Source organism: Stegostoma tigrinum, chromosome 1, assembly GCF_030684315.1.
Source record: "Stegostoma tigrinum isolate sSteTig4 chromosome 1, sSteTig4.hap1, whole genome shotgun sequence".
Classification (NCBI taxonomy): domain Eukaryota; kingdom Metazoa; phylum Chordata; class Chondrichthyes; order Orectolobiformes; family Stegostomatidae; genus Stegostoma; species Stegostoma tigrinum.
The window spans coordinates 156,297,408-156,321,873 of record NC_081354.1 but is presented as its reverse complement, the minus strand read 5'-3'; the positions used below and the strand labels follow the sequence as shown (position 1 = coordinate 156,321,873).

Sequence of the window (24,466 nt, the reverse complement as noted above, 5' to 3'; positions counted from 1 at the left end):
AAGATGCTAGAGTCCAAAGGATTATATAGCAGAGTACTTAGAAAACAATGGTGGAATCAGACACAGTCAGCATGGATTTACAAAAGGGAAATCATGCTTGACAAATCTACCAGAATTGGTCAAGGATGTAACCAGAGTTTATTGGGAGAGCCAATATTATTTGGACTTTAAGAAGGGTTTTGACAAAGCCAAAAGAGAGTGGTTGGGCCGTGGAATGCATTGCCGGAGAGGGTGGTGGAGTCAGCCTCATTAGGGGCATTTAAGAGGCTGTTAGATAGGCATATGGATGATAGTATAAGGTAGGATTGGAGATTATATAGACCTTAGGTTTAGGGTCAAAGTTCAGTACAACATCGTGGGCCGAAGGGTTGTTCTATAAGAGATGAATTTGTAAAATTAAATCATGTGGGATTGAGATGGATAGAAAATTTGTTAGCAGACACAAAACAAAAAGGGAGAATAAGGATGAAGGGTCTAGGCCCGAAACGTCAGCTTTTGTGCTCCTAAGATGCTGCTGGGCCTGCTGTGTTCATCCAGCCCCACATTTTATTATCAGGGAGAATAAATGGGTCTTTTTCTGAATAGCAGGCAGTGACTCTTGGGGTAATGCAGGAATCTGTAGTAGGACCCAAGTTACTCACAAGTTATGTTAATGATTTAAAATGAGGGAACCAAATGTAATGTCACCAAATTTGCAAATGACCCAATGCCGGATGGAATGATTATTTATGAGAAGGATGCAGAGATGTTGTGGAGTGATTTGGACAGGCAGAGTGAGTGAGCAAATGCATTGTAAATGTAGTACAATGCAGATAAATATGAAGTTATCCTCTTTCACAACAAAAACATGAAGGCAGACTATTAGTTGAATAGCTGTAAATTGAGAGAGGTAGATATTCAAAGAGACCTGGGTGATCCCATGCACCAGTCTCTGAAAGTAAGCGTGCAGGTACAGCATCAGGAAAGGACGCAAACTGTATGTTCTCATAATGAAAGAATTTGAGTACAGAAACAAGGATGTATTGCTGCAATTATACAGGGCATTGGTGAGGCCACGCCTGGAACATTGTGAGCAACTTTGGTCTCCTCATCTGACGAAGGATGTCACCTCTCATCCTTCTTCGCTCCAATGAAAAAAGCTCTAGCTTTCTCAACCTTTCCTCATAAGACCTGCCCTCCATTCCAGGCAGCATCCTGGTAAATCTCGTCTGCACCCTCTTTAAAGCTTCTACATCTTTCCTATAATGAGGAGACCAGAACCAAACAACAATTTTCCAAGTGTGGCCTAAGTAGGGTTTTATAGAGTTGCAGCATGCCCTCGCGGCTTGTAAACTCAATCCCCCTGCCAATGAAAGCCAACACACCATACACCTTCTTAACAACCCTATCAACTTGGGTGACAGCTTTGAGGGATCTATAGATGTGGACCCCAAGATCCCTCTGTTCCTCCACACTGCCGAGAATCCTGCCATTATCCCTGTATTCTGCATTCAAATTCAACCTTCCAAAAGGAATCACTTCACACTTTTCTGGTTGAATTCCATCTGCCACTTCTTTGCCCAGCTCTGCATCCTGTCAAGGTCGCTTTGCAACCTACAACAGCCCTCCATAATATCCACAACTCCTCCAATCTTTGCATCATCAGCAAACTTACTACCCACCCTTCCACTTCCTCATCGAAGTCATTTATAAAGATCACAAAGAACAGAGGTCCCAGAACAGATCCCTGCGGCACACCACAGGTCACCGAGCTCCAGGCTGAATACTTTCCATCGATAACCACCCCCTGTTGTTTATTGGACAGACAATTCTGAATCCAGGTATATCTTTTTATTTCTGATTTTTTGAATTAATTGAATGTAAATTTCCCGGCTCTTGTGCTGTGATTTGAATTCATCACTTTAGAGCGTTGGTTTGGATTTCTGGATGACCAATCCAATAAAATCACCATTGTGCTGATAGCCCCATTCTCAGGGACCATCAACATCACCCACTCAGCAGCAAATCAGCCTGACTGGCTGAGAAACAGAATAATAAAATAATGAGGGCTGGCTGTTAAACTTGTTTAAATTTGACAGTACACCCTGGCTTTTGTGGATTTCTCCCCTGAAAACAACACTCCTCTGCTCGCTACCTGTCACTCCATAAATATTGGGATCAGTAGTTCTGAAAGGAAATAATTATGAAAGCAAACTTTAACAGCTCTCCTGCAACTTTAACCACCTTGAGTCAAGACTTGCTGTTTGATAATAATAGAATTGTTGTGCAGTGTGGCTAGGGGCTATTGATTTGCAGTGATTTAATAAACTCACTTTTGTTTCACTAAATGCAGTTAGGGGATTTTTATCAGTGTTTTCTTTGATTGAATTTTATATCTCTGTCCATTTGTCTCTGAAAACTGTAAAATGGTGCCCTTAAGATTAGAGACATTCTTCTTAAGGTATCCATTTAACTGATATCTCACACTAGTTTTAAGCTGGGAATACAGATACCAAATTGTTACAGTTGGATATCTCACTATCGAAAAATTTTATCCTGTCTCTTGTATTTCTCTTATCCCAGCAACAGCTATTTAAGATAAAGAGGAAGGCTGCTTAGCGACACTTGCATGGTATCTGACCTCCAAATACATTGCTTTATGGGGGAAATGTGATGCTGTGTCTATCTCAAAAGTTGCAGTTATGGGACTAAGTGGAATAGAGATTGAGTTGGAGATTAAAGGCTGCAATTTTTAACTGTTTGTCAGGCTTAGACTGCAGACTCAGAATGAACACAAATGAGCTAGTCCAGCCTACCCCTAATAACCCTAACTCAATGGGCTCAACTCCTGTTTGTTCACAATGGATCTGACATCTGAACTCAATAGGTACGACTAGGTTCATCTGAACCATATTTGGCATGATTCTGTAGGTAGTCCAGGGCAGCTTCCTCCAATATACACCAATCCAGAATCACATTCAAGCCCATTCTAGATGTAAATGAATGAAGACAGAAAATTAATCTTCAGCCCATCAAGAAAATTAGTGGTCCCATCAAAGAGGAGAAAGACTCTGATGTGGTTTGCTCCCTCAAGTTGAGTTTTGCGTCTATGACAGTACAATTTCTGGACTCTGATATTTATCAGTGTTATGTTGGAGCAGTGATGGTCCCATGCACTAGGGATTGTTCTACACTTTGACAGTGCATAAGAAAGATCCTAGGACTTAGCATAAGAGGTGGGATACCACGCCGGCATTTGATATTTAGTGGGCAAATTCCACTATACATGTTAACATTGGTATTTCTAGCATGGAAAGTTAACACAGAAATTAGTTGTTATTGTTATATGAGTGTAGCATTTTGAATCTTAGACATAATTCTGTACAAACCCAATGGTAGTACAGTTTGATTATCTTGTCCAAAGGTCATGATCCTGATGAAGTTGGGAGCAGTATGTCCACACTGGAACGTTCTCTAGGAGCACGAAGGGGAACACGACCAAAGCTGATGATTCCCATGGATTCACAGCCCACCAATTCACGTGAGTAACTTACATATTTTGCGATTCAAGCTGGTTTCTCTAATTAGGACTCAAATGTCATAGAATTGCATAAAATATGCAGAATCCATGGGCTAACTCGCTTGGTGCTGACTTTTTGCCTATTTTATTAAATGCATGTTTTGTACTACTGAGGGTGGAGCAGTGCCTTCCTCTGCGAATTAGGAGCTGAAGGAATTGATAAGTAAGTGTTTGCTTTCAGCGAATGAGACACTGTATTAGTCCCCCTGTCTGTGACTGTCTCACTTTACAGCTGATGAATTGTGCACTCGCAGACCTGAACTTTGCATAAATGATCAATAAATTAAATCCCTGAAGTTAAGAGAACTTTAAATTTGAAAATGCCGATGAACATTTCGTCCCAGGCTCTTATTGTTTTCTGAATCAGCACAACACGATCAAAGATCCAAAGCAAATCCAAAGATGAAGTGATCGTGACCTTTACAGCTTAACAGCAGGAAATGTTCGAAAAGGCCGTCATCAATTCTGTCTGAAATTTAAATCAGATGATATTCTGAAGCAATTGCTTTTGCTCCACTTGTACACTTTCACTCAAGTAATATTGCATTCAAGCATGAGAACACTTGGAAAATGGATGATAAATGGCCTATTAAGCTGAGTGGTACAGGGAATGGAATTGTCTCATGCAATAATCAGTATTCTTCTCAGAACCCATCTCAAGATCCACATTTGGGTAGATTGTAAGAAATTTCATTTTATATCTGGCTTGGTGTAATATATTCCAGGAATGCTTGGTACTCATACGAATAGAAGTGCAAGAAAGTTAGATAAATATAGAATTAACAAATACTCTGCAACCCATCTGGCAAGTCTTGTGAAAATAGTTTACAGCTCACAGCAAAGATATACCCAAGTAAGAAGGAGGATCAGGAGGGTGTTAACGAGAGAATTTAAGGATAGTATTAAAATTGAAAAAAAAAATGCACAAAATGGCAAAGTTTAGTGGTAAGCTAGAAGACTGGGAAAGATCTAAAACCAAAAAAAGACCAGAATAATGAAAAGGAAGAGCAAAGAACTAAGAATCTGTACACCACAAGAACAGGCCCTTAGGCTTACCGACCTGTGCTGACTCATGATACCTTTCTAAACTAAAAACCTTCTCACCCCTACATAGTCCCTATCCACCTATTCCCATCCTGATCATGTATCTGTCAAGATGCCTTTTAAACATTGCTATTATATCCATTTCCAGCACCTCTTCTAGCAGTGCATTCCAGGCACCCTCTGTGTAAAAATCTTGCCCCTCGCATCTCCTTTAATTTTCCCCTTTTCCCTTTCTAAACCTATACCCGCCAGTAATTGAAATTTCTACCCTGGAAAAAAGACTCTGACTATCCATTCTACCCATGCCTCTCATAATTTTGTAAAGCAGATAACATTTCAGAGTAGATGTGTAAACAATATGAATTTAGGCCATAAAAACTTCTTTAAATGTATAAAACACGAAGAGAGATACCAACTGAACATAGACCCTTTAAAGAATAAGGCTGGAGTAAAAATAATAGGAAACCAATAAATGACAGAGGAATTGAAAAAATTGTTTGATCAGTCTTCATTGCAGAGTACAGCAGATCTCCTAAAGGCGATGGTTCTTGTGTGACCCTGCGCTATCGAAAATCGCATTATGGGGAAATCGCTGTAGAAAATCGCTGTACCTGCACAGCAGAAAGCCAATTGCACCAGATTGTTAATTGTATCCAAAGTGGAAAACCTACTGGAATTGTTTTCGATTGCTTTCAATGGTTTTCTCAGTTATTCCACAATTCTATGTCTGTCCATTCAGAACCTCCTTTCTTTCCTCTACCTTGTTCAATTTTACCTGGTGTTCTGTGAAATATGAACCCTGTTCCAACTTAAAGCAAATAAAACTACTAAATGATTTAACATCCCAAAACTGTTGAGGCAGATGCGAGTAATGACAGCATCTCATGTTTATAAAGCTGCTGCCTTCATCTGCTGAGCTTCAAAGTGTCTTGGGACAATTCATTTGTCAGAAGACAATCTCCCTTGACAGTCCTCTAGCGAAAACTGACGGTGTTACTCTTTTTCTAATCAGACTTAAAAGAAATGCAACTTAACTTTTAAATCTCATCAAATTGTACAAATGTAGCTTAATTAGAAAACTAAGTCTCATTCAGCGATATTTCAAGTAGTTTTCTCAAGCAAACAGTTTTCAGTTTACTCAAAATGTGACCAAACAGTGGTGTGAATTTTTATTTGCTTCTTGTTTGCAGCTGTGGTAAGTGCAATTCCTGTTCCGACACTGGAGAGTGCCCAATACCCTGGCATCCTGCCATCTCCGACATGTGGATATCCTCACCCACAGTTTCCATTGCGTACCATGCCATTCCCCACACTGACTGTCGATCGTGGATTTGGCTCAGGTAAGGATCCATTTTTGATTGACTATTTATACGAAATTATATCTGTGTTGCACCTAGTTGATTTTCTATTCCTTTAAGGAATCTGGGTATCACTGACAAGGTCACTCTTTATCGACTATCCCTGATTGCTCTTGAACTAAGTAGCTCACTAGGCCGTTGCAGAGTTAAAATTAACCACATTGCTGTGGGCCTGAAGTCAGCTGTAGGCCAGTTGAGGTGAGGATGGCAGCTTCACTTCCATAAAGGAAAGGGCATTAGTGAATCAAAGATAATAAAATGTGAGGCTGGATGAACACAGCAGGCCCAGCAGCATCTCAGGAGCACAAAAGCTGACGTTTCGGGCCTAGGGTCTAGGCCCGAAACGTCAGCTTTTGTGCTCCTGAGATGCTGCTGGGCCTGCTGTGTTCATCCAGCCTCACATTTTATTATCTTGGATTCTCCAGCATCTGCAGTTCCCATTATCACCGGCATTAGTGAATCAGCTGAGTTTTTATTTTCAAATTTTACTGATTGAATTGTAATTCCACCTGTTGTAGATGGGTGAATCAAACCAATACCCTGGGCTTTTTCTGGGCCTCTAGGCTACCGGTCACATGATATTATCATGACACCACATACTTCCTGTTCTAAAGGAATGGGATAAAAATGATTGTCATTATTCTGCAGTTGACTGTCATCCTCTTCACTATCAACTACCCAGCTAATATTTATGTTGTCTGCAAATTTCCCAGTAACCCTCCCCCATTTAACTTGAAATCATTGATGTACGTTACCAATAGGTGAGATGACAGCGACTGCCCTTGACATCAAGGCTGCATTAGATTGTGTGTGGCATCAAGGAGCTCCATTGAAACTGGAAACAATGGGTATCAGGAAAAAAACTCTCCACTGGTTGGAGTCAGACTTCACACAAAGGAAAATGATCATGTTTATTAGAGTTTAATCATCTCAACGCCAGGATATCGCTGTAGGAGTTCCACAGGATAATGTCCTAAGCCCAATCATCTTTAACTCTTCCTCAATAACCTTTCCTCCAACACAATGTCAGAAATGAGGATGTTTACAGATAACTGCGCAATGTTCATAACATTTCAGGCACTGAAGCAGCCCATGCCCAAATTCAATAACTCCTAGACTATAGCCAGGTTTGGACTGAGAAGTTGCAAGTAACATTCATGCCACATAAATAATAGCCAACTACATTCTCCAACAAGGGAGAATCTAACCATTGCCCCTTGACATTAAATGACATCACCATCACTGAATCCTCCATCATCAACATCCTGGGGGCTACCATTGACCAGAAACACAACTGGGCTAGTCATATGAATACTGTCATTACAGGAACAGATCAGAGGCTAAGAATCCTGCAATTCATCACCTGACTCCTCAAAGCATGTGCACCATCTACAAGGCAGAAGTCAGGAGTATGATATGATATTCCTCACTTACCTGAATGAGTGCAGCTCTGGAACGACTCGGGAAGTTTGCAGACCCAGTCCAGCAATTATGTCCCTCAGACCCAACCAGCTTAATTAATATTTCTGCTGCCTAGCCGCTGTTGGTGGTGAACATTGAAATCCCCCACCCAGAGTACATTTTGTGCCCTTCCCATCCTCAGAGCTTCCACCAAATGTTGTTCATCATGGACGAGCACCAATTCATCAACTGAGGAAAGACGGTAAGTGGTAATCAGCAGGAGGTTTCCTTGACCATGTTTAAATTGAAGCCATGAGAGTTCGTGGGACAGAGAGTCAATATTGAGAACTCCCAGAGAAACTCCCTCTTGACTGAATACCACTGTGCTGCCACCATTGCTAGGCCTGCCCTGCCAGCTGGACAGGACATATCCAACAATAGGGATGGTGGCGAGACATTGTCTATCAGGTATGATTCTGTGAGAGTGACAGTGTCGGCCTATTGCTTGACTAGTCTGTGCATATGTTAGTAAGGAGGAGTTTGCAGGGTCAACAGGGCTGTTTCTGAGGTTGGCTTTTCCAGTGCCTAGATCAATTTTGTGTGATCCGTCTGGTTTAATTTCTTTGTGACTTTGTGGAGATTGATACAACTGAATGGCTTGCTAGGACTTTACAGAGGGCAGTTGAGAGTCAACCACTGCTGTGGACCTGGAGTTACTTCTTGTTGAGGATGACAGATTTCCTTCCCTGAAGGACATTAGTGAACCAGATTGGCTTTCCAACAATCAGCAATGGTTTCATGGCCATCATCAGACTCTCAATTCCAGATTTTTTTTGAAAACAATTTAAATTACCACATCTTGGATACAGAATTGGCTGGCCAACAGAAGACAGCGAGTGGTAGTAGAAGGAAAATATTCTGCCTGGAAGTCAGTGGTGAGTGGGGTTCCACAGGGCTCTGTCCTTGGGCCTCTACTGTTTGTAATTTTTATTAATGACTTGGATGAGGGGATTGAAAGATGGGTCAGCAAGTTTGCAGACGACACAAAGGTCGGAGGTGTCGTTGACAGTGTAGAGGGCTGTTGTAGGTTGCAGCGGGACATTGACAGGATGCAGAGATGGGCTGAGAGGTGGCAGATGGAGTTCAACCTGAATAAATGCGAGGTGATGCATTTTGGAAGGTCGAATTTGAAAGCTGAGTACAGGATTAAGGATAGGATTCTTGGCAGCGTGGAGGAACAGAGGGATCTTGGTGTGCAGATACATAGATCCCTTAAAATGGCCACCCAAGTGGACAGGGTTGTTAAGAAAGCATATGGTGTTTTGGCTTTCATTAACAGGGGGATTGAGTTTAAGAGTCGTGAGATCTTGTTGCAGCTCTATAAAACTTTGGTTAGACCGCACTTGGAATACTGCGTCCAGTTCTGGGCGCCCTATTATAGGAAAGATGTGGATGCTTTGGAGAGGGTTCAGAGGAGGTTTACCAGGATGCTGCCTGGACTGGAGGGCTTATCTTATGAAGAGAGGTTGACTGAGCTCGGTCTCTTTTCATTGGAGAAAAGGAGGAGGCGAGGGGACCTAATTGAGGTATACAAGATAATGAGAGGCATAGATAGAGTTGATAGCCAGAGACTATTTCCCAGGGCAGAAATGGCTAGCACGAGGGGTCATAGTTTTAAGCTGGTTGGTGGAAAGTATAGAGGGGATGTCAGAGGCAGGTTCTGTACGCAGAGAGTTGTGAGAGCATGGAATGCGTTGCTAGCAGCAGTTGTGGAAGCAAGGTCATTGGGGTCATTTAAGAGACTGCTGGACATGTATATGGTCACAGAAATTTGAGGGTGCATACATGAGGATCAATGGTCGGCACAACATTGTGGGCTGAAGGGCCTGTTCTGTGCTGTACTGTTCTATGTTCTATGTTCTATCTGTCATAGTGGGATTTTAACCCAGGTCCCCAGAACATTAGCTGAGCTCCTGGATTAATAGCCCAATGATAATGCCATTTGACCATCACCTCCCCTCTTTAGTTTGTACTACACAGCCTTCCCTTAACAAAACCCTGATGACTGACCCTGATTATTTCATTCCTTTTCAAGTAACAGTTAATCATATCTTTCAACATTACATCTAATAATTTGTCATTACTGTGTCGAGCTGGAGGAACACAACAGGTCAGACAGCATCAGAGGAGCAGGAAAGTCAATGTTTCGGGTTTACACCCTTCCTCAGGACTGGGGAGAGGAAGGGATCTTAGAAACATGTTGATACACTATAATTAACAACACCTTCCAGTTGCTAACCATTTTAACTCCCCCTCCCATTCCCTTGGTAACATGTCCATCCCAGGCCTCCTCTAGTGTCACAATGAAGCCACGTGCAAACTGGAGGAACAACACCTCATAATCTGCCTCAGGAGTTTACAGCCCGATGGACTCAACATATAATTCACCATCTTCAAAAACTCCTCATCCCCGGCCTCATCCCATATCCAACCCTCCGTCTCATCCTTGCTTCCTAGACCTGACACAGCTTGTCCATCTTCTTTCTCAAGTATCTGCCCCACCCTTCCCACTGACCAGTCTCCACTACTTTCTTTCTTTCTTTCTTTCTTTCTTTCTTTCTTTCTCTCTCTCTCTCTCTCTCTCTCTCTCTCTCAGGAAGGTCTGTTCCTATCGTCTATGTTTCTGTCCCCAGAATTAGTAGGGGAGGGATGCAGTGATTAGAACCAGGTTCTCAGTTCAGGGGACTGACTCTAAGCTGGCTAGCCATAAATGTGATGGGATATCAGTCTCTGTGTAGTTATTTTGCTTACCTGGCCCCTAACTTACAATCCTACCCAGCTGGCATGCTACCATCTTAACTGTAATCTCACTCATATGTACTTACTTCTGCAGGAGCAGTGAAAGTGGCTCACTATGCTCCTGGATATTTAAATCGAAGAATATGGCAACTACTGCCATGAAACAGGCAAAGTGGTTTGATTTTCCTCCAATGCCATCCTCCCCTCCTACATGGAATCTGTTCAGGTTCAGGTACATTCCGCATTGCTGAAGGAGCGATGTTTGGAATCTCCTGTCAGAAATGGAGAGTTCCACTTTACCAGAACCAAAGTCAGAGTGGATTGGTAATCCATGTGTAATTGCCACTAATTGGAAAATCAGGCACATTATGCCCATGGTGCACCATGCCAGTCATGTAATTGATCTCTTGTAGCATTCCCCATTCTTCAGAGAGTTATATAAAGTAGTGTTGTTAATGAATCATTTTGAGATTGTAGTATCAGCAGTATGGAGGTGGGAATGTTTTAAAGTATGTGAATGTCCTGGAATATTTATTTATTGTCACTCTCAAGGAATACAAGGGTATAATAATAATATTGGATAATAAGCTGTTGGATGTAGTCCCTGTGGAATATAATTGCAAGCGTTGATCAGTTGAGCTAAATGGCACATTTTTGTGTTGTAGACTTGATATAATGGAAAATAATTCAATGTAACTGTTGTTTTCCTCCTGAAAGCCATGCCTGAGGCTCAAACATCACACCTTCAGCAGCCAGCCGTGTTAAGCCAGACACAGCCTGAGCACCCCTCAGGAGAAGAGGCTCCGAGCAGAACGATTCCCACAGCCTGTGTCCGACCCACTCACCCGCTGCGCAGCTTTGCAAACCCCCTGCTACCTCCTCCTATGACTGCACTGGAGCCCAAAGTTCCTTACACGCCTCTTCTCACCCAACCAGGTAAGCAGCAATGAGCCAACTGCTCTCATTACTTTGTGTGAATTACAGAGTGCAAATTTCCTTGACTGCTTTAAGGAATTCGATTGGAACAATGCTCAAATACTCAAAATGTGAAAGGCATTAGAGTTTGGGAATGATCGATCGATCTATTGATCCACTGTAAGAGCAATCTTAACATCCTCTGTAAATCTGCAACAGTTTACAGATTCTGTAGATAGTTCAAGTACTAAGGAGCTGTGATTGTTCTTCGTAAAACTGGAGAACAGTTATTAAAAACCTTTTGAGTTGCTCAGATCACCCCTGCATTTGTTTAGTATTAGTTTTACAAATACGATTTAGCATCAAAGGGACAGAATAAAAAGGATGGTGGAAGCAAGTAAAATTCCATTGAAATTTAGCACTCTGTTAAGCTATTGTTAATTGAGCAGAAAAGCAGACGCATGTATAATGATAGCTGCTTCTGATGCTTTGTCTGTGAAAGTACGTACAGAGATTGAGTGTATTCAATGTCATGAGTGGGTTTTGCAATAAGAACAGAAAATGCTGAAAATATACAACAGGCTGACCACATCAAAGGGAGGAGGGGAGCCTACAGCACAATGGCCTAACTGTGGTCTTGACCAGTTTCAAAATACCTCCATTCCTGGCCTCATCCCATGACCAACCTTCCCCCTCATCCCCATCTCTGTTGCCTGACAACCTGTCCATCTCCTCTCCCACCTGTCTGCTCCTCCCACCTCACTGACCAATCCCCACCACTGTCGACCTGCACTCGCCTATCATCATCCCACCGACCTTCGCCAACCCCACCGCTCCTCTATTTATTTCGGAGGTCCCATCCCCCTCCTGGTTTGTGAAGAAGGGTCCCGACCCAAAATCTCAACTTTCCTGCTCCTGTGATGGAGGCCGGCCTGCTGTGTTCCTCCAGCTCCACACTGTGTTATCTCATGAACTCAACAGTGTGCTATGGACCAAACCCCCATCACTCACCTATAATGACCATTATGTTCCTCCAGCCTCACACTTTATTATCTATAATGACCATTTGTCAGGTTTCTTATCAAATATGCATTACTTTGCCATATCCTCACAGATTAACACAGTAGCAAACCTCACACCTCTGTCTCAGGACTTGCACACATAGCCAACTACATAATCCTGACAATCACGTCATCCAAATACATTTTCATTATGCACTTTGCAGTTGCTTGTAGGACAAAGTGGCAGAGTAACTGAGTTGAGGAGGAACTTCTTGGCTCACAGGGTTATGTATCTGTGGAATTCCCTGCCCAGTGATACAGTTGAGGCTACCTCATTGAATGTCTTCAAGGCAAAGATAGATTTTTCTACAGTAAGGGAATGAAGGGTTATGGTGAGCATGTGGATGCGTGGAGCCGAGCCCTCAAAAAGATCAACCATGTTCTTATTGAATGGTGGAACAGGCCGAATGGTCTAATCTCAGTCCAATTCCTTGCATTCTGATGTAACCAGGCACAGCTGAAATACATTGTAAGAAGCTAGCGAGTTTTGAGAAGATTTGTAGCTCAGGTTGAGGTTCTGGATGTGATATTGCTCGCTGAGCTGGAAGGTTAGTTTTCAGACATTGTCGCTTTTTTAATTTGTAAAAATATACTTTATTCATAAGATATACAAAAAATAAAACATATTTATACACCTACCCAGTCATGTAAGCCACTCTGGGTTACCCAGGGGGTACGTACACCAACTAAAGGAAAAAAAACAAAGAAGAAAAAAAAACAAAGCAAAGAAAGTACCCCGGCAGTCGTCACCCTGCACAGTCCCAGTTGGCCCCCTGACCAGTTGGGGAAGGCACCAGCTGGCCCCAGTTACCAGATAGGGCCCTTTTTTCTATTCTGGACGAGGGGTTTCATACCGTGGTCTTTCCCCACTGCGCCTTGGCGGCAGCTGCCCCAAGCGTTAGCGCATCGCTCAGCACGTTGTCCTGGACCTTGGAGTGCGCCAGTCTGCAACACTCGGTCGGGGTCAGTTCTTTCAGCTGGCAGACCAGCAAGTTGCGGGCAGACCAAAGAGCGCCTTTCACCGCGTTGATGGTCCTCCAGGTGCAGTTGATGTTCGTCTCTGTGTGCGTCCCAGGAAACAGCCTGTATAGCACGGAGTCCCGCGTCATGGAGCTGCTCGGGACGAACCTCGACAAATACCACTGCATCCCCCTCCAGACCTCCTGCGCATAGGCACACTCCAGAAGAAGGTGACAGACAGTCTCGTCCCCCCCGCAGCCACCTCGAGGGCAGTGTGCGGTGGCGCAGAGATTCCGGGCATGCATAAAGGATCTCACTGGCAGAGCCCCTCTCACCGCCAGCCAAGCAATGTCCTTGTGCTTGTTTGAAAGTCCTGGCGATGAGGCATTCTGCCAAACAACTTTGGCAGTCTGCATGGGGAACCACACGACAGGATCCACTCTCTCCTTTTCCCGAAGGGTCCTAAGGATACTACGTGCTGACCACTGCCTGACGGCCTTGTGGTCAAAGGTGTTTCCTTTCAAAAATTTCTCCACGAAGGACAGGTGGTACGGAATGGTCCAACTACTCGGAGCGTTCCGTGGCAACGAGGCCAGGCCCATCCTTCGCAACACTGGGGACAGGTAGAACCTCAGTAAGTAGTGACACATGGTGTTTGCGTACTGAGGATCTACGCACAGCTTGATGCAGCCGCACACAAAGGTAGCCGTCAGGGCGAGGGTGGCGTTCGGTACGCCCCTTCCCTCCTTTTCCAGGTCTTTGTACATGGTGTGCCTGTGGACCCGCTCCATCCTCGACCCCCAAATAAAGTGGAAGATGGCCCGGGTGACCGCAGCGGCGCAGGTCCAGGTAATAGGCCAGGCCTGCACCACGTACAACAGTACCGAAAGCCCCTCGCACCTGACAACCAGGTTCTTACCCGCGATGGAGAGGGACCGGAGCATCCACCTGCCCAGCTTCTGCTTCAATTTGGTGATATGCTCCTCCCAAGTCTTAGCGCACGCCCCAGCTCCACCAAACCAAACACCCAGCACCTTCAGGTAGTCTGTCCTGACGGTGAAGGAGATGAGGGAGCAGTCATCCCAGTTCCCGAAGAACATGACCTCGCTCCTACCCCTATTGATTTTGGCACCCGAGGCCAGTTCAAACTGGCCGCAGATGTCCAATAGTCTACTCACCAACCGACGATCGGTGCAGAAGACGGCGACATCGTCCATGTACAGGGAGGTCTTGACCTGAAGGCCTCCGCTGCCTGGGATAGTCACGCCCTTCAGGCTCACATCCTTCCTGATGGATGCTGCGAAGGGCTCCACACAGCACATGAACAAGGCAGGAGAGAGCGGGCAGCCCTGCCTGACTCCAGATCTGATGGGAAAACTGTCCTATCAGATCGAGACTGCGCTAACGATGTTGGTGTAGAGCAGGATCCAATTGCGGATGCCCTCCCCGAACCCCAATTTGGAGAGGACGTCCCTCATGTAAGCATGAGAGACCCTTTCGAAGGCCTTCTCCTGGTCCAGGCTGACGAGGCAGGTGTCCACCTGCCTGTCCTGTACGTAGGCGATTGTATCCCTGATGAGCGCAAGGCTCTCAGCGATCTTCCTGCCCGGCACAGCACAGGTTTGGTCAGGGTGAATCACCGACTCCAGGACAGACCTAACCCGGTTGGCTATGACCTTGGCCAGGATTTTGTAGTCCACGTTCAAAAGTGAAATGGGACGCCAATTCTTAATTTCTTCCCTTTCCCCCTTCATCTTGTAAATGAGGGTGATGATGCCCTTCCTCATGGACTTGCACATTTCCCCTGCCCGAAGCGCACTATCGTATACCTCCAGGAGGTCTTGGCCGACCAGGTCCCACAGAGTGGAATACAGCTCGACCGGTAAGCCGTCGCTCCCGGGAGTCCTATTCCTCTCCAAGGACTTGAGGGCTCTGGTCAGCTTGTCCAGGGATATCGACCGGTCCAGCCACTCCCTCATGCCGTTGTCTAAGACCTCCGTGATAGATGACAGGAACGACTCGGAGGCCATGCTGTCCGTTGGCTTCGTGTCGTACAGTCCGGCATAGAAGGATCTGCTGATCCTCAAAATGTCGGCCGAGACGATGTCACCGAGCCGTCGTCCTCCTTCAGCCGGCTAAGCACAGAGCTCTCTTTGTGCACCTTCTGAAAGAAGAAACACGAGCACGTCTCATCCTGCTCCACGGAGCGAACCCTGGACCGGAAGATTATCCTGGAGGCCTCCGCGGCGAAAAGCGAGGCTTGCTGGCCCCTCACTTCGCGGATGTCCTCCGTGACATCGATCCCCATCAACTGCAGAAGGAGCAGATTCTGCACCCTTTTCTGGAGTCGCGATAGCTTTCCCCGCCTCTCTCTCCTTCCGAACACCCTTGAGGACAAAGAACCTCTTGATGTTCTCCTTCACCATCTCCCACCAGTCGCCTGGAGACTCAGAGGGGTTTCACGGTTCTCCAACCGGCGTACTCCCTCTTAAGCTCCTCGACGTTCTCTGGGGTCAACAGAGTCGTGTTGAGCTTCCACGTCCCCTTGCCGGCCGGCTGGTCGTCCTGTAAGTGACAGTCGGCCAGCAGGAGGCAGTGGTCAGAGAAGAACACCGGCTCGACGCCGGTGGACCTGACCGAGAACGCCCGTGACACAAACAGGAAGTCTATCCTTGAGCAAATAGACCCGTCTGGCCGCGACCAGGTGTACTTCCGCTGCGCTCCGTCTGCAGGGGGGCTGAAGACGTCGAGCAGCTTGGCACCCTTCACCGTGCCCATCAGGAATCTGGACGTGACGTCCAGTTGACTCCCCCCATGCCGGATCTTCCATCTGCATCGATGATGCAGTTGAAGTCTCTGCCTAGGATGACCGGCCTGGACGTAGCCAGCAGGGGTGGAAGCCGCTGCAGGACGTCCAACCGCTCACTCCGTACCGCTGGGGCGTACACGTTGATCAGCCTCAGGGGAACGTTCCTATAGGTGATGTCAGCCACTAGGAGGCGCCCTCCCCCCCCACCACCTCCTGAACTTGAGAGATGGTGAAGTTGCGCCCCTGCAGCAGAATAGCCAGGCCCGAGGAGCGACAGTCATTACCCCCCGACCAGATCGAAGGCCCACAGGTCCAGGCGCCGGACCATTTCCCGTACCTGCTGAGGTGCGGTATCCCGCACTCCTGCAGAAACAGGAGGTCCGCCTTGATGGTGGTCAGGTAGGCCAACGTGGACATACATCTTGCGGTTGACTTGACGCTGCGCACATTAATGCTCGCAACTCGTACCCCCATTGTGGGCAGTGACCGCAGTACCCTACCCAAGTCCAAGGGCCAGCCCCTCCATCTGTCCCTTCATGCCCATTGCCCGGGCTAACTGCTGGACGCTCTCCGGGCTCAGGAAACCGTCAGTGCTGCCTTCCAGGTGGCATCCCCCCGTCAGGGGTGCGGAGGCAGGAGGGTCCAGCTCCGGGTCAGGCTGGGGACGCGCTGTTTCCTCCTTCCTGCCTGGAAGTTCCGGGGGGCCCTCCAGTGCTCCAGCAGCACTTGACTGGGTGTCGGAGGGAGCCTCAGGATGCCTCCTGTCACCTGGAAGCGGGGTGCTGCTTTCCCTCCTCCTCAAGATCTTTAACTTCTGCTTCGGGTGGGCCCTCTCCGAATCCCCCTCGTCAGAGGAGCTCTTATAGCCCCCCTGTAGCTGCCTCTTCCCGCCTGATGGTTGCGGTTCCTGGGCCCGTCGATGCACCTTCCTCCTTGCTTTCCGGACTGTTGTCCACTCCCCTGGGTCGCCTGTCGCCGCCTCCATCGGCTCCGGGTTGTCGGGGGGGATCGGAGCCTGCAGGGGTGCTTTGCTGGCCTCGGGCCCATCCTGCGGGGCTGGGCCCTCCTGCACGGCCTGGCCCTCCTGCACATTAGTGGGGTCCTTGCTGGGCCCTGGTGCCTTCCTCTCCTCCGGGGGGGCTGGCCCCGCATTGCCCCTGCCGGCGACCTGGGCGTAGGTGGTCCCCTGCCGCGGTCATGCCCTACAGAGGTGGCCCGCTTCCCTGCAAAGGTTGCAGCTTTTCTCTCGTGGGCAATCCTTTGCAAGGTGTCCCTCCTCCCTGCAGTTCCTGCAGATGGTGGCTTTGCAGTCGGCCGCCACGTGACCTGACCTACCACAGGCATGGCAGACTTTAGGTTGCCCTGCATAGGTCAGGTAGCCCCTGCTCCCGCCGATCTCAAAGCTGGACGGTGGGTGTGCGACATTCCCGTCTGCGCCCATCCTCAGCGTCACCTTGACCTGCCTCTTACTCGTCCAGATGCCAAAGGGGTCCATGATGTTAGTGAGGTCCCCTTCCACCTTCACGTACCTTCCGAGGAAGGTCAGGACATCAACTGCTGGCACATGCGGGTTGTACATGTGTACAGTCACCATACGGCTCCTCTGTGCTGGCATCACAAACAGTGGGACAGCGGTCAATACAGAGAGGGGGCCCTCACCTCCTTTCTCCTTGAAAACCTCCAGGAAGCGCTCGCAAAGCTTGGCACTCCTGAAGGTCACGTCGTAAAAACCTCCTCCGGGGAAATCCTGCGGGCAGTAAATGTCCGCAGCAGCAGCAAACCCACAACAGTCCAACAGGACCCTCTTCACGAAGAAGGTGCGGTCCACAGGTGCACCTTCATCCACCTTTTTTACAGAAACGCAGATGGTGTTCTGGACCCCCTGACCTGGGGCACGAGCACTCGCCGCAGCCATCGTTGCAGGTTGGCTGCTCCCCTGAACCAGCGTTCGGCCGAAGCCAGCATTAAGATCCACTGGTCACAAGGGTGCACAGCCAACCTGACGTCCTCCTTTCACCTCTAACACAGCACTCTCCTCCTCTCGGTCCACAAGAGAGCGGGTCTTTATTCTGTTCCAGATGTAAGCTGGTTCACTGAGCTTGCCGGTTTGTTCCCAGATGCTTCGTCACCATTCTAGGTAACATCATCAGTGAGCCTCTGATGAAGCACTGGTGTTATGTCCCGCTTTCTATTTATCTGGTTCGGTTTCCTTGGGTTGGTGATGTCATTTCCTGCGTTGGTGACATCATTTCCTGTTCTTTTTCTCAGGGGATGGTAGTTTGGCTCCAAATCAATGTGTTTGTTGATGGAGTTCCGGTTGGAATGCCATGCTTCTAGGAATCCTCGTGCATGTCTCTGTTTGGCTTGTCCTAGGATGGATGTGTTGTCCCAATCAAAGTGGTGTCCTTCCTCATCTGTATGTAAGGATACGAGTGATAGTGGGTCATGTCGTTTTGTGGCTAGTTGATGTTCATGTATCCTGGTGGCTAGCTTTCTGCCTGTTTGTCCAATGTCGTGTTTGTCATAGTTCTTGCAAGGTATTTTGTAGATGACGTTTGTTTTGTTTGTTGTCTGTATAGGGTCTTTTAAGTTCATTAGCTGCTGTTTTAGTATGTTGGTGGGTTTGTGGGCTACCCTGATGCCAAGGGGTCTGAGTAGTCTGGCAGTCATTTCGGAAATGTCTTTGATGTAGGGGAGAGTGGTTCTGGTTTCTGAGTCCGTTTTGTCTGTTTGTTTGGGTTTGTTGCTGAGGAATCGGCGGACTGTGTCCATAGGGTACCCATTGTAAGAAGCATTTTCCACCGCCTCCGTCTCTCTCTGCTTACTTCTCTAACAGTGAGCCGAACCCTCCCTCCACTGACTGCTTCATCCACCTCCAACACAAGCCCTCCTCCTGGACGCCACCCCCAGGCTTCCTCCCCTCCCTTGAACTCTTCATCTCCAACTGCTGCCAAGACATCAATCGCCTCAACCTATCCACCCCTCTCACCCACTCCAACCTCTCCCCTGCAGAACGTGCAGCCCTCCACTCCCAACCCAAATTCACCCGAAAACCCGTGGACAAGGGAGGCGCAGTTGTAGAATGGCACGCTGATCTCTACATCGCTGAGGCCAGACGCCAGCTCTCCAATACCACCTCCTACTGTCCCCTGGATCATGACCCCACCACTGAGCACCAAACCATCATCTCCCAAACCATCCACAACTTCATCACCTCAGGTGACCTCCCACCCACAGCCTCCAACCTCATTGTTCCCCAACCCTGCAACGGCCCGCTTCTATCTCCTTCCCAAAATCCACAAACCCGCCTGCCCTGGTCGACCCATTGTCTCCGCCTGCTCCTGCCCCACCAAACTCATCTCCACCTACCTGGACTCCATTTTCTCCCCTTTGGTCCAGGAACTCCCTACGTATGTCTGTGACACCACCCACGCCCTCCACCTCCTCCAGAACTTCCAATTCCCCGGTCCCCAACACCTCACTTTCATCATAGATGTCCAGCCCCTATATGCCTGCATTCCCCATCGGATGACCTAAAGGCCCTCTGCTTCCTCCTGTCCCACAGGCCTAACCAGTTTCCCTGTCCACCAACACACTCATCCACCTAGCCAAACTTGTCCTCACTCTCAACAACTTCTCTTTCAATTCCTCCCACTTCCTACGGTCAAAGGGGGTGGCCATGGGCACCCACATGGGCCCAAGCTATGCCTGCCTCTTTGTAGGTTACGTGGAACAGTCCCTCTTCCGCACCTACACATGCCCTAAACCCCACCGCTTCCTCGGTTACATTGAGGACTGCATAGGCACTGCCTGGTGCTCCCCAGAGGAGCTCAAACAGTTTATCCACTTCACCAACACCTTCCACCCCAACCTTGAATTCACCTGGGCCATCTCCAATACATCCCTCACCTTCCTGAACCTCTCAGTCTCCATCTCAGGCAACCACCTAGAAACCAAGATCCATTTCAAGCCCACCGACTCTCTCAGCCACCTAGAATACACCTCCTCCCACCTTCCTGCAAAAATTCCATCCCCTATTCCCAATTCCTTTGCCTCCACAGCATCTGCTCCCAGGATGAGGCATTCCACTCCCGCACATCTCAGATGTCCAAGTTCTTCAAGGACCGCAACTCCCGCACCGCCCGCCCCCCCACAGTGGTCGAGAACACCCTTGACCATGTCTCCCACATTTCCTGCACCTCATCCCTCACACCCCATCCCCGCAATAACCACCAAAACACAATCCCCCTCATGCTCACATACCACCCCACCCCTCTGGATCCAAAGCATCATTCTGCGACAGTACCACCATCTGCAATCCAGCCCCACCACCAAAGACATTTTTCCTTCTCGGCTTTCTGGAGAGACCCCTCTCTCCGTGACTCCCTTGTCTGCTCCACACTCCCCTCCAACCCCACCACACCCAGCAGTTACCCCTGCAACCACAGGAAGTGCTACACCTGCCCCCACACCACCACCTCAGCCCCATTCCAGGCCCCAAGATGACTTTCCATATTAAGCAGATGTTCACCTGCACATGTGCAGTACATGGCGTGGCTTCCTCCACATTGGGGAAGCCAAGCGGAGGCTTGGGGACCGCTTCACAGAACACCTAAGCTCGGTTCGCAATGAACAACTGCACCTCCTAGTCGTGAACCATTTTAACTCCCCCTCACATTCCTTAGATGAAATTCCCATTCTGGGCCTCCTGCAGTGCCACAACAATGCCACCCGTAGGTTGCAGGAACAGCAACTCATATTCCGCTTGGGAACCCTGCAGCCCAATGGTATCAATGTGGACTTCACAAGCTTCAAAATTGCCCCTTCCCCCACTGCATCCCAAAACCAGCCCAGCTCATCCCCGCCTCCCTAACCTGTTCTTCTTCTCACCTATCCCCTCCTACTAACCTCATCTCACACCCTTGACCTGTCCGTCCCCCCCGGACTGACTTATCCCCTCCCTACCTCCCCACCTATACTCACCTCTACTGGCTCCATCCCCGCCCTTTTCACTTGTCTGTCTCCTTTCCACCTATCTTCTCCTCTTTCCACCTTCGATCTGCCTCCCCCTCTCTCCGTATTTATTTCAGAACCCTCTCCCCCTCCCTTTTTTTCTGATGAAGGGTCTAGGCCTGAAACTTCAGCTTTCCTGCTCCTATGATGCTGCTTGGCCTGCTGTGTTCATCCAGCTCCACACCTTGTTATCTTGGATTCTCCAGCATCTGCAGTTCCTGTTATGTCTGATGCAGTGGCACATCCTTTTCTACATTCCTCATTGGAGGAGCCAGTTGCAGATATCTTTGCCAGCACTGGGCTGAAACAATCCAAGATCACACTGTCCTCATGACTAATCCATTGATTCCACATTGCAAACACTCATTCCAAAAGCACTTTTGATTTACCAGCTACTGAGGATTCTGCGAATATCAGCTTTTGCTTTTGCTTCACTTCCCCTTCATGCAACACAGTTATTGCCCTTGTTACTACCTCCTTTGAGATGAGCAAGAACTGCTACCTGGCTGGACAGTGGCGGAAGAGCAAGCAATGGCAAGGAATGTTGCGTGTAACAAAGAATACGAACTATCACTCACATTCACATGCACAGATGCCAGATCAGATACTAATACTTCACACCTTTGAGATTGTATTAAAAGCAGGGTGCATAGGGTGAGGTGTCCGGTACGCCTGACCTGCAGCTGACAGAGCAGAAAAACACTACATACAGGCACTAGCTTTCCAGAGCCTCAGGTCATACACAAGGTCTGTCACAGAAGACTCAGATGAGCATTTTGATATGGTGAATTATGGAGTCTTCTTACCGAGCTCAGGCACAACCCACAACTTGGGCAATATGATGGCTTAGTGGTTGGCACTGCTGTCTCACAGCGCAGGGGACCCAGGTTTAATTCCACCCTAATGTGACTGTGGAGTTTGCTCCCACAGTCCAAAGATGTGCAGGCTAGGTGGATTGACTATGGCTAAATTGCCTGTAGCGTCTAGGGGTGTGTAAATTAGGTGGATTAGCCATGGGAAACATGGCTTACAGGGAAAGGCTAGAGGGATGGGTCTGGATGGGATGATGTTCAGAGGGACAGTGTGGACTTGTTGGGCTGATTGGCCTGTTTCCACATTGTAGGCTTTCTATGAAAAAGCTGACTTGTATGCACAAGTTGGTCAGCCTGCCATTATGCCCACCCTGCAATTTGGAACCAACGTGAAGAGCTTGGAAACCATAGTTTCCAATTTGGAAATGATCGTCAAATCTGTTGCACCTCCGTCAATACAACTGGATTTTATACTGTCCAGATACCTGTCATCTAACAGATTGCTAGGGATGCTACTACGGTCCATGGGAGTGGAAGTGGCCACATGGAGCATGGATCTGCTGGCCTCCCTGTGGATGACAGTACTTGAGATCCCACCACCGCCACTCTGTCAGTGCCCCTGCTGATGCAATAGCTCAGAAAGCCACTGCTAAGTCTGAGGTGTGACACATCTAGGTATTGACATGCAGTCAGTGAGCAATGGCAAAGCCAGAAATCATTGCAAAATCAAATGCTTACTCTGCCTGTTTCTGTCAGGTGACAGAGAATGCTGAACTTGGGCAACCTCTTCGATGCAACTATGAACAGTAACCTGGGAAATGTTAACAAAATTGTTGGCATATGGCCGCAGTCGCCTACACGGTCATTCCAATACTAACCATACCCTGGTGTGAGTTCAATTCCTGCTCCCAAGGTTTGAATACGTTCTCTAGTTTGATACTCTGTAAACTCCTCAGTCAGTACTGCCCAGCTGAAGATGTTAACATAAGGCTCTGTCGGTCCTCTCAGGTGGTCTTAAATAGATCCAGCAGCACATTTTGAAGAGCAATTTATCCTAGAACCCTTGCTCTTTCCCCATTGCCCTACTTTTTTTTTTCTTTTTCTGATGAGACAATTCCCTTTTGAAAGTTTCAATTGACTATGCTTTCACCAGACTCTCAGGCCATGCATTCCAGATCATCATCACTCGCTATATGAAAACACTTTCCTCTAGTTACCATGGCTTCATTTGCCAATGACCTTTAACTTATGTCTTCTGCATTCTTTTGTTGCACAGGAGCTATTTCTCCCTATCAACGCAGCCCAGAACCCTCATGATTTTGAACACCTTAATCAAAAGTCCTCTCAATCTCCTCTCCTCTAAGAACAGTGCCAATTTCTCCGTTCTAACAGCATGACCGATGTTCTTCAAATTTGCATCATAATTCCCTGTAGTGATGAAGGTCAATAATTTTATCTTATGATTTAGATTCTAAGGTAGAGGAAAATGAGATTTTGTTTCTTTTTAATTTCAGTAAAGTGACTCTTTTAAAACGCAAACATGTTACCACAGCAAAAAAAGAACAGCATTTCATAAAGTCATGTCATGCAGCTTAAGTCACAAGACAAGCTACATAACTAAGGAAATTGTATATTTTATGCTGAGATTTTACAATGCTAAGAGAGCCAGGTGGAGAGGCCAGAGGCAAGTTCAGTTCAGAAGGAAAGAGTCTTAGAAGGAGAGGTGCAGTTTAACAGCCTTAAAGTAGTCAAAGCAACAGGAAAAAGCATGTTCTTTTTTCTTAGAGTTTAGTGAGTAAGGTCAGTAAGTTAGCCTGTCTCTGGATCTCAGGAAGATGCGGTACATGGTGGATACGTAGAATTTTACAGAAAAGGCACCTTTCATGAACTAGTTAAACAAGTAAAAAATTTTTGAGTGAAGGTGAATGTCTGTGAAAGATGCCGTGAGGACAAAGGTGAATCTTTCTTTCTTAGCTGTTTATGACAAGACTTTTCTTTTTCTGTCTGTAATAATCTTTGCTCTATTGTGGAAAGTACATTGGCAGCACCCTGTGAATATTCGCGTTGGATGTATCGGAACACCAATACCATCCTGACTTAAAAGTATAATACTGTTCCTTAAGCTTCGCTGGGGTCAAAATTATGGAAGCTCCTTTCTAAGAGCATTGTGGTTGTACCCAGGCCACAAGGACTGCAATATTCAAGAGGGTATCCCACTGTCATCTTTCACAGATCCACAGAAGTGAGAATGACATTGCGGAGTTGGCTGGGTAATATGGTGCCTTTGTCATGTCCAATGTTTAGACTGAAGCTGATTAGAACTTTGAGTAATCAGTCTTTGTTTTAAACAAGTATTATATAGACCCAGGATAGCCAAAAGTGAGTATCTATTTTTTCAATGTCTGCAAAATCAGTGCAAGAAATGATTCAATGCACTTCATCTGAATGCAGGCTAAGCACCCATTTATCTCTCACTGACATTTGAGATTACTTAAAAGATTGACCAGATTTCCACTTGCCAAGAATGTTATCAGTAATAAAATATAATAAAATACCCCATCCATCAAAGGCTCCTAAGAATGACCAAGTTGCTCAACATCCTGTTAATAAACAGGATTATAAAAATTCAATTATTCCAAATGAACAAATTGGATATTCTTATGGCCCAGCTGGCAAGCACTGAACTAGAGCGCCTTGCTTTTAATCTCCTATGCACTTCCTTGGCCAAGCAGGAA

At 47.1% G+C, this 24,466-nt stretch overlaps 1 protein-coding gene across 1 annotated transcript in view; it reads left to right on the top strand.

Annotated features, from left to right (window-relative positions):
- dcc (DCC netrin 1 receptor) overlaps nucleotides 1-24,466 on the top strand; it is a 931,407-nt gene that overhangs the window by 886,160 nt on the left and 20,781 nt on the right. The window contains exons 25-27 of the mRNA XM_059643861.1: nucleotides 3,404-3,520; nucleotides 5,794-5,943; nucleotides 10,879-11,097. Of these exons, the coding sequence (XP_059499844.1) occupies nucleotides 3,404-3,520; nucleotides 5,794-5,943; nucleotides 10,879-11,097 (486 nt within the window). The remainder of the gene's footprint in view (nucleotides 1-3,403; nucleotides 3,521-5,793; nucleotides 5,944-10,878; nucleotides 11,098-24,466) is intronic.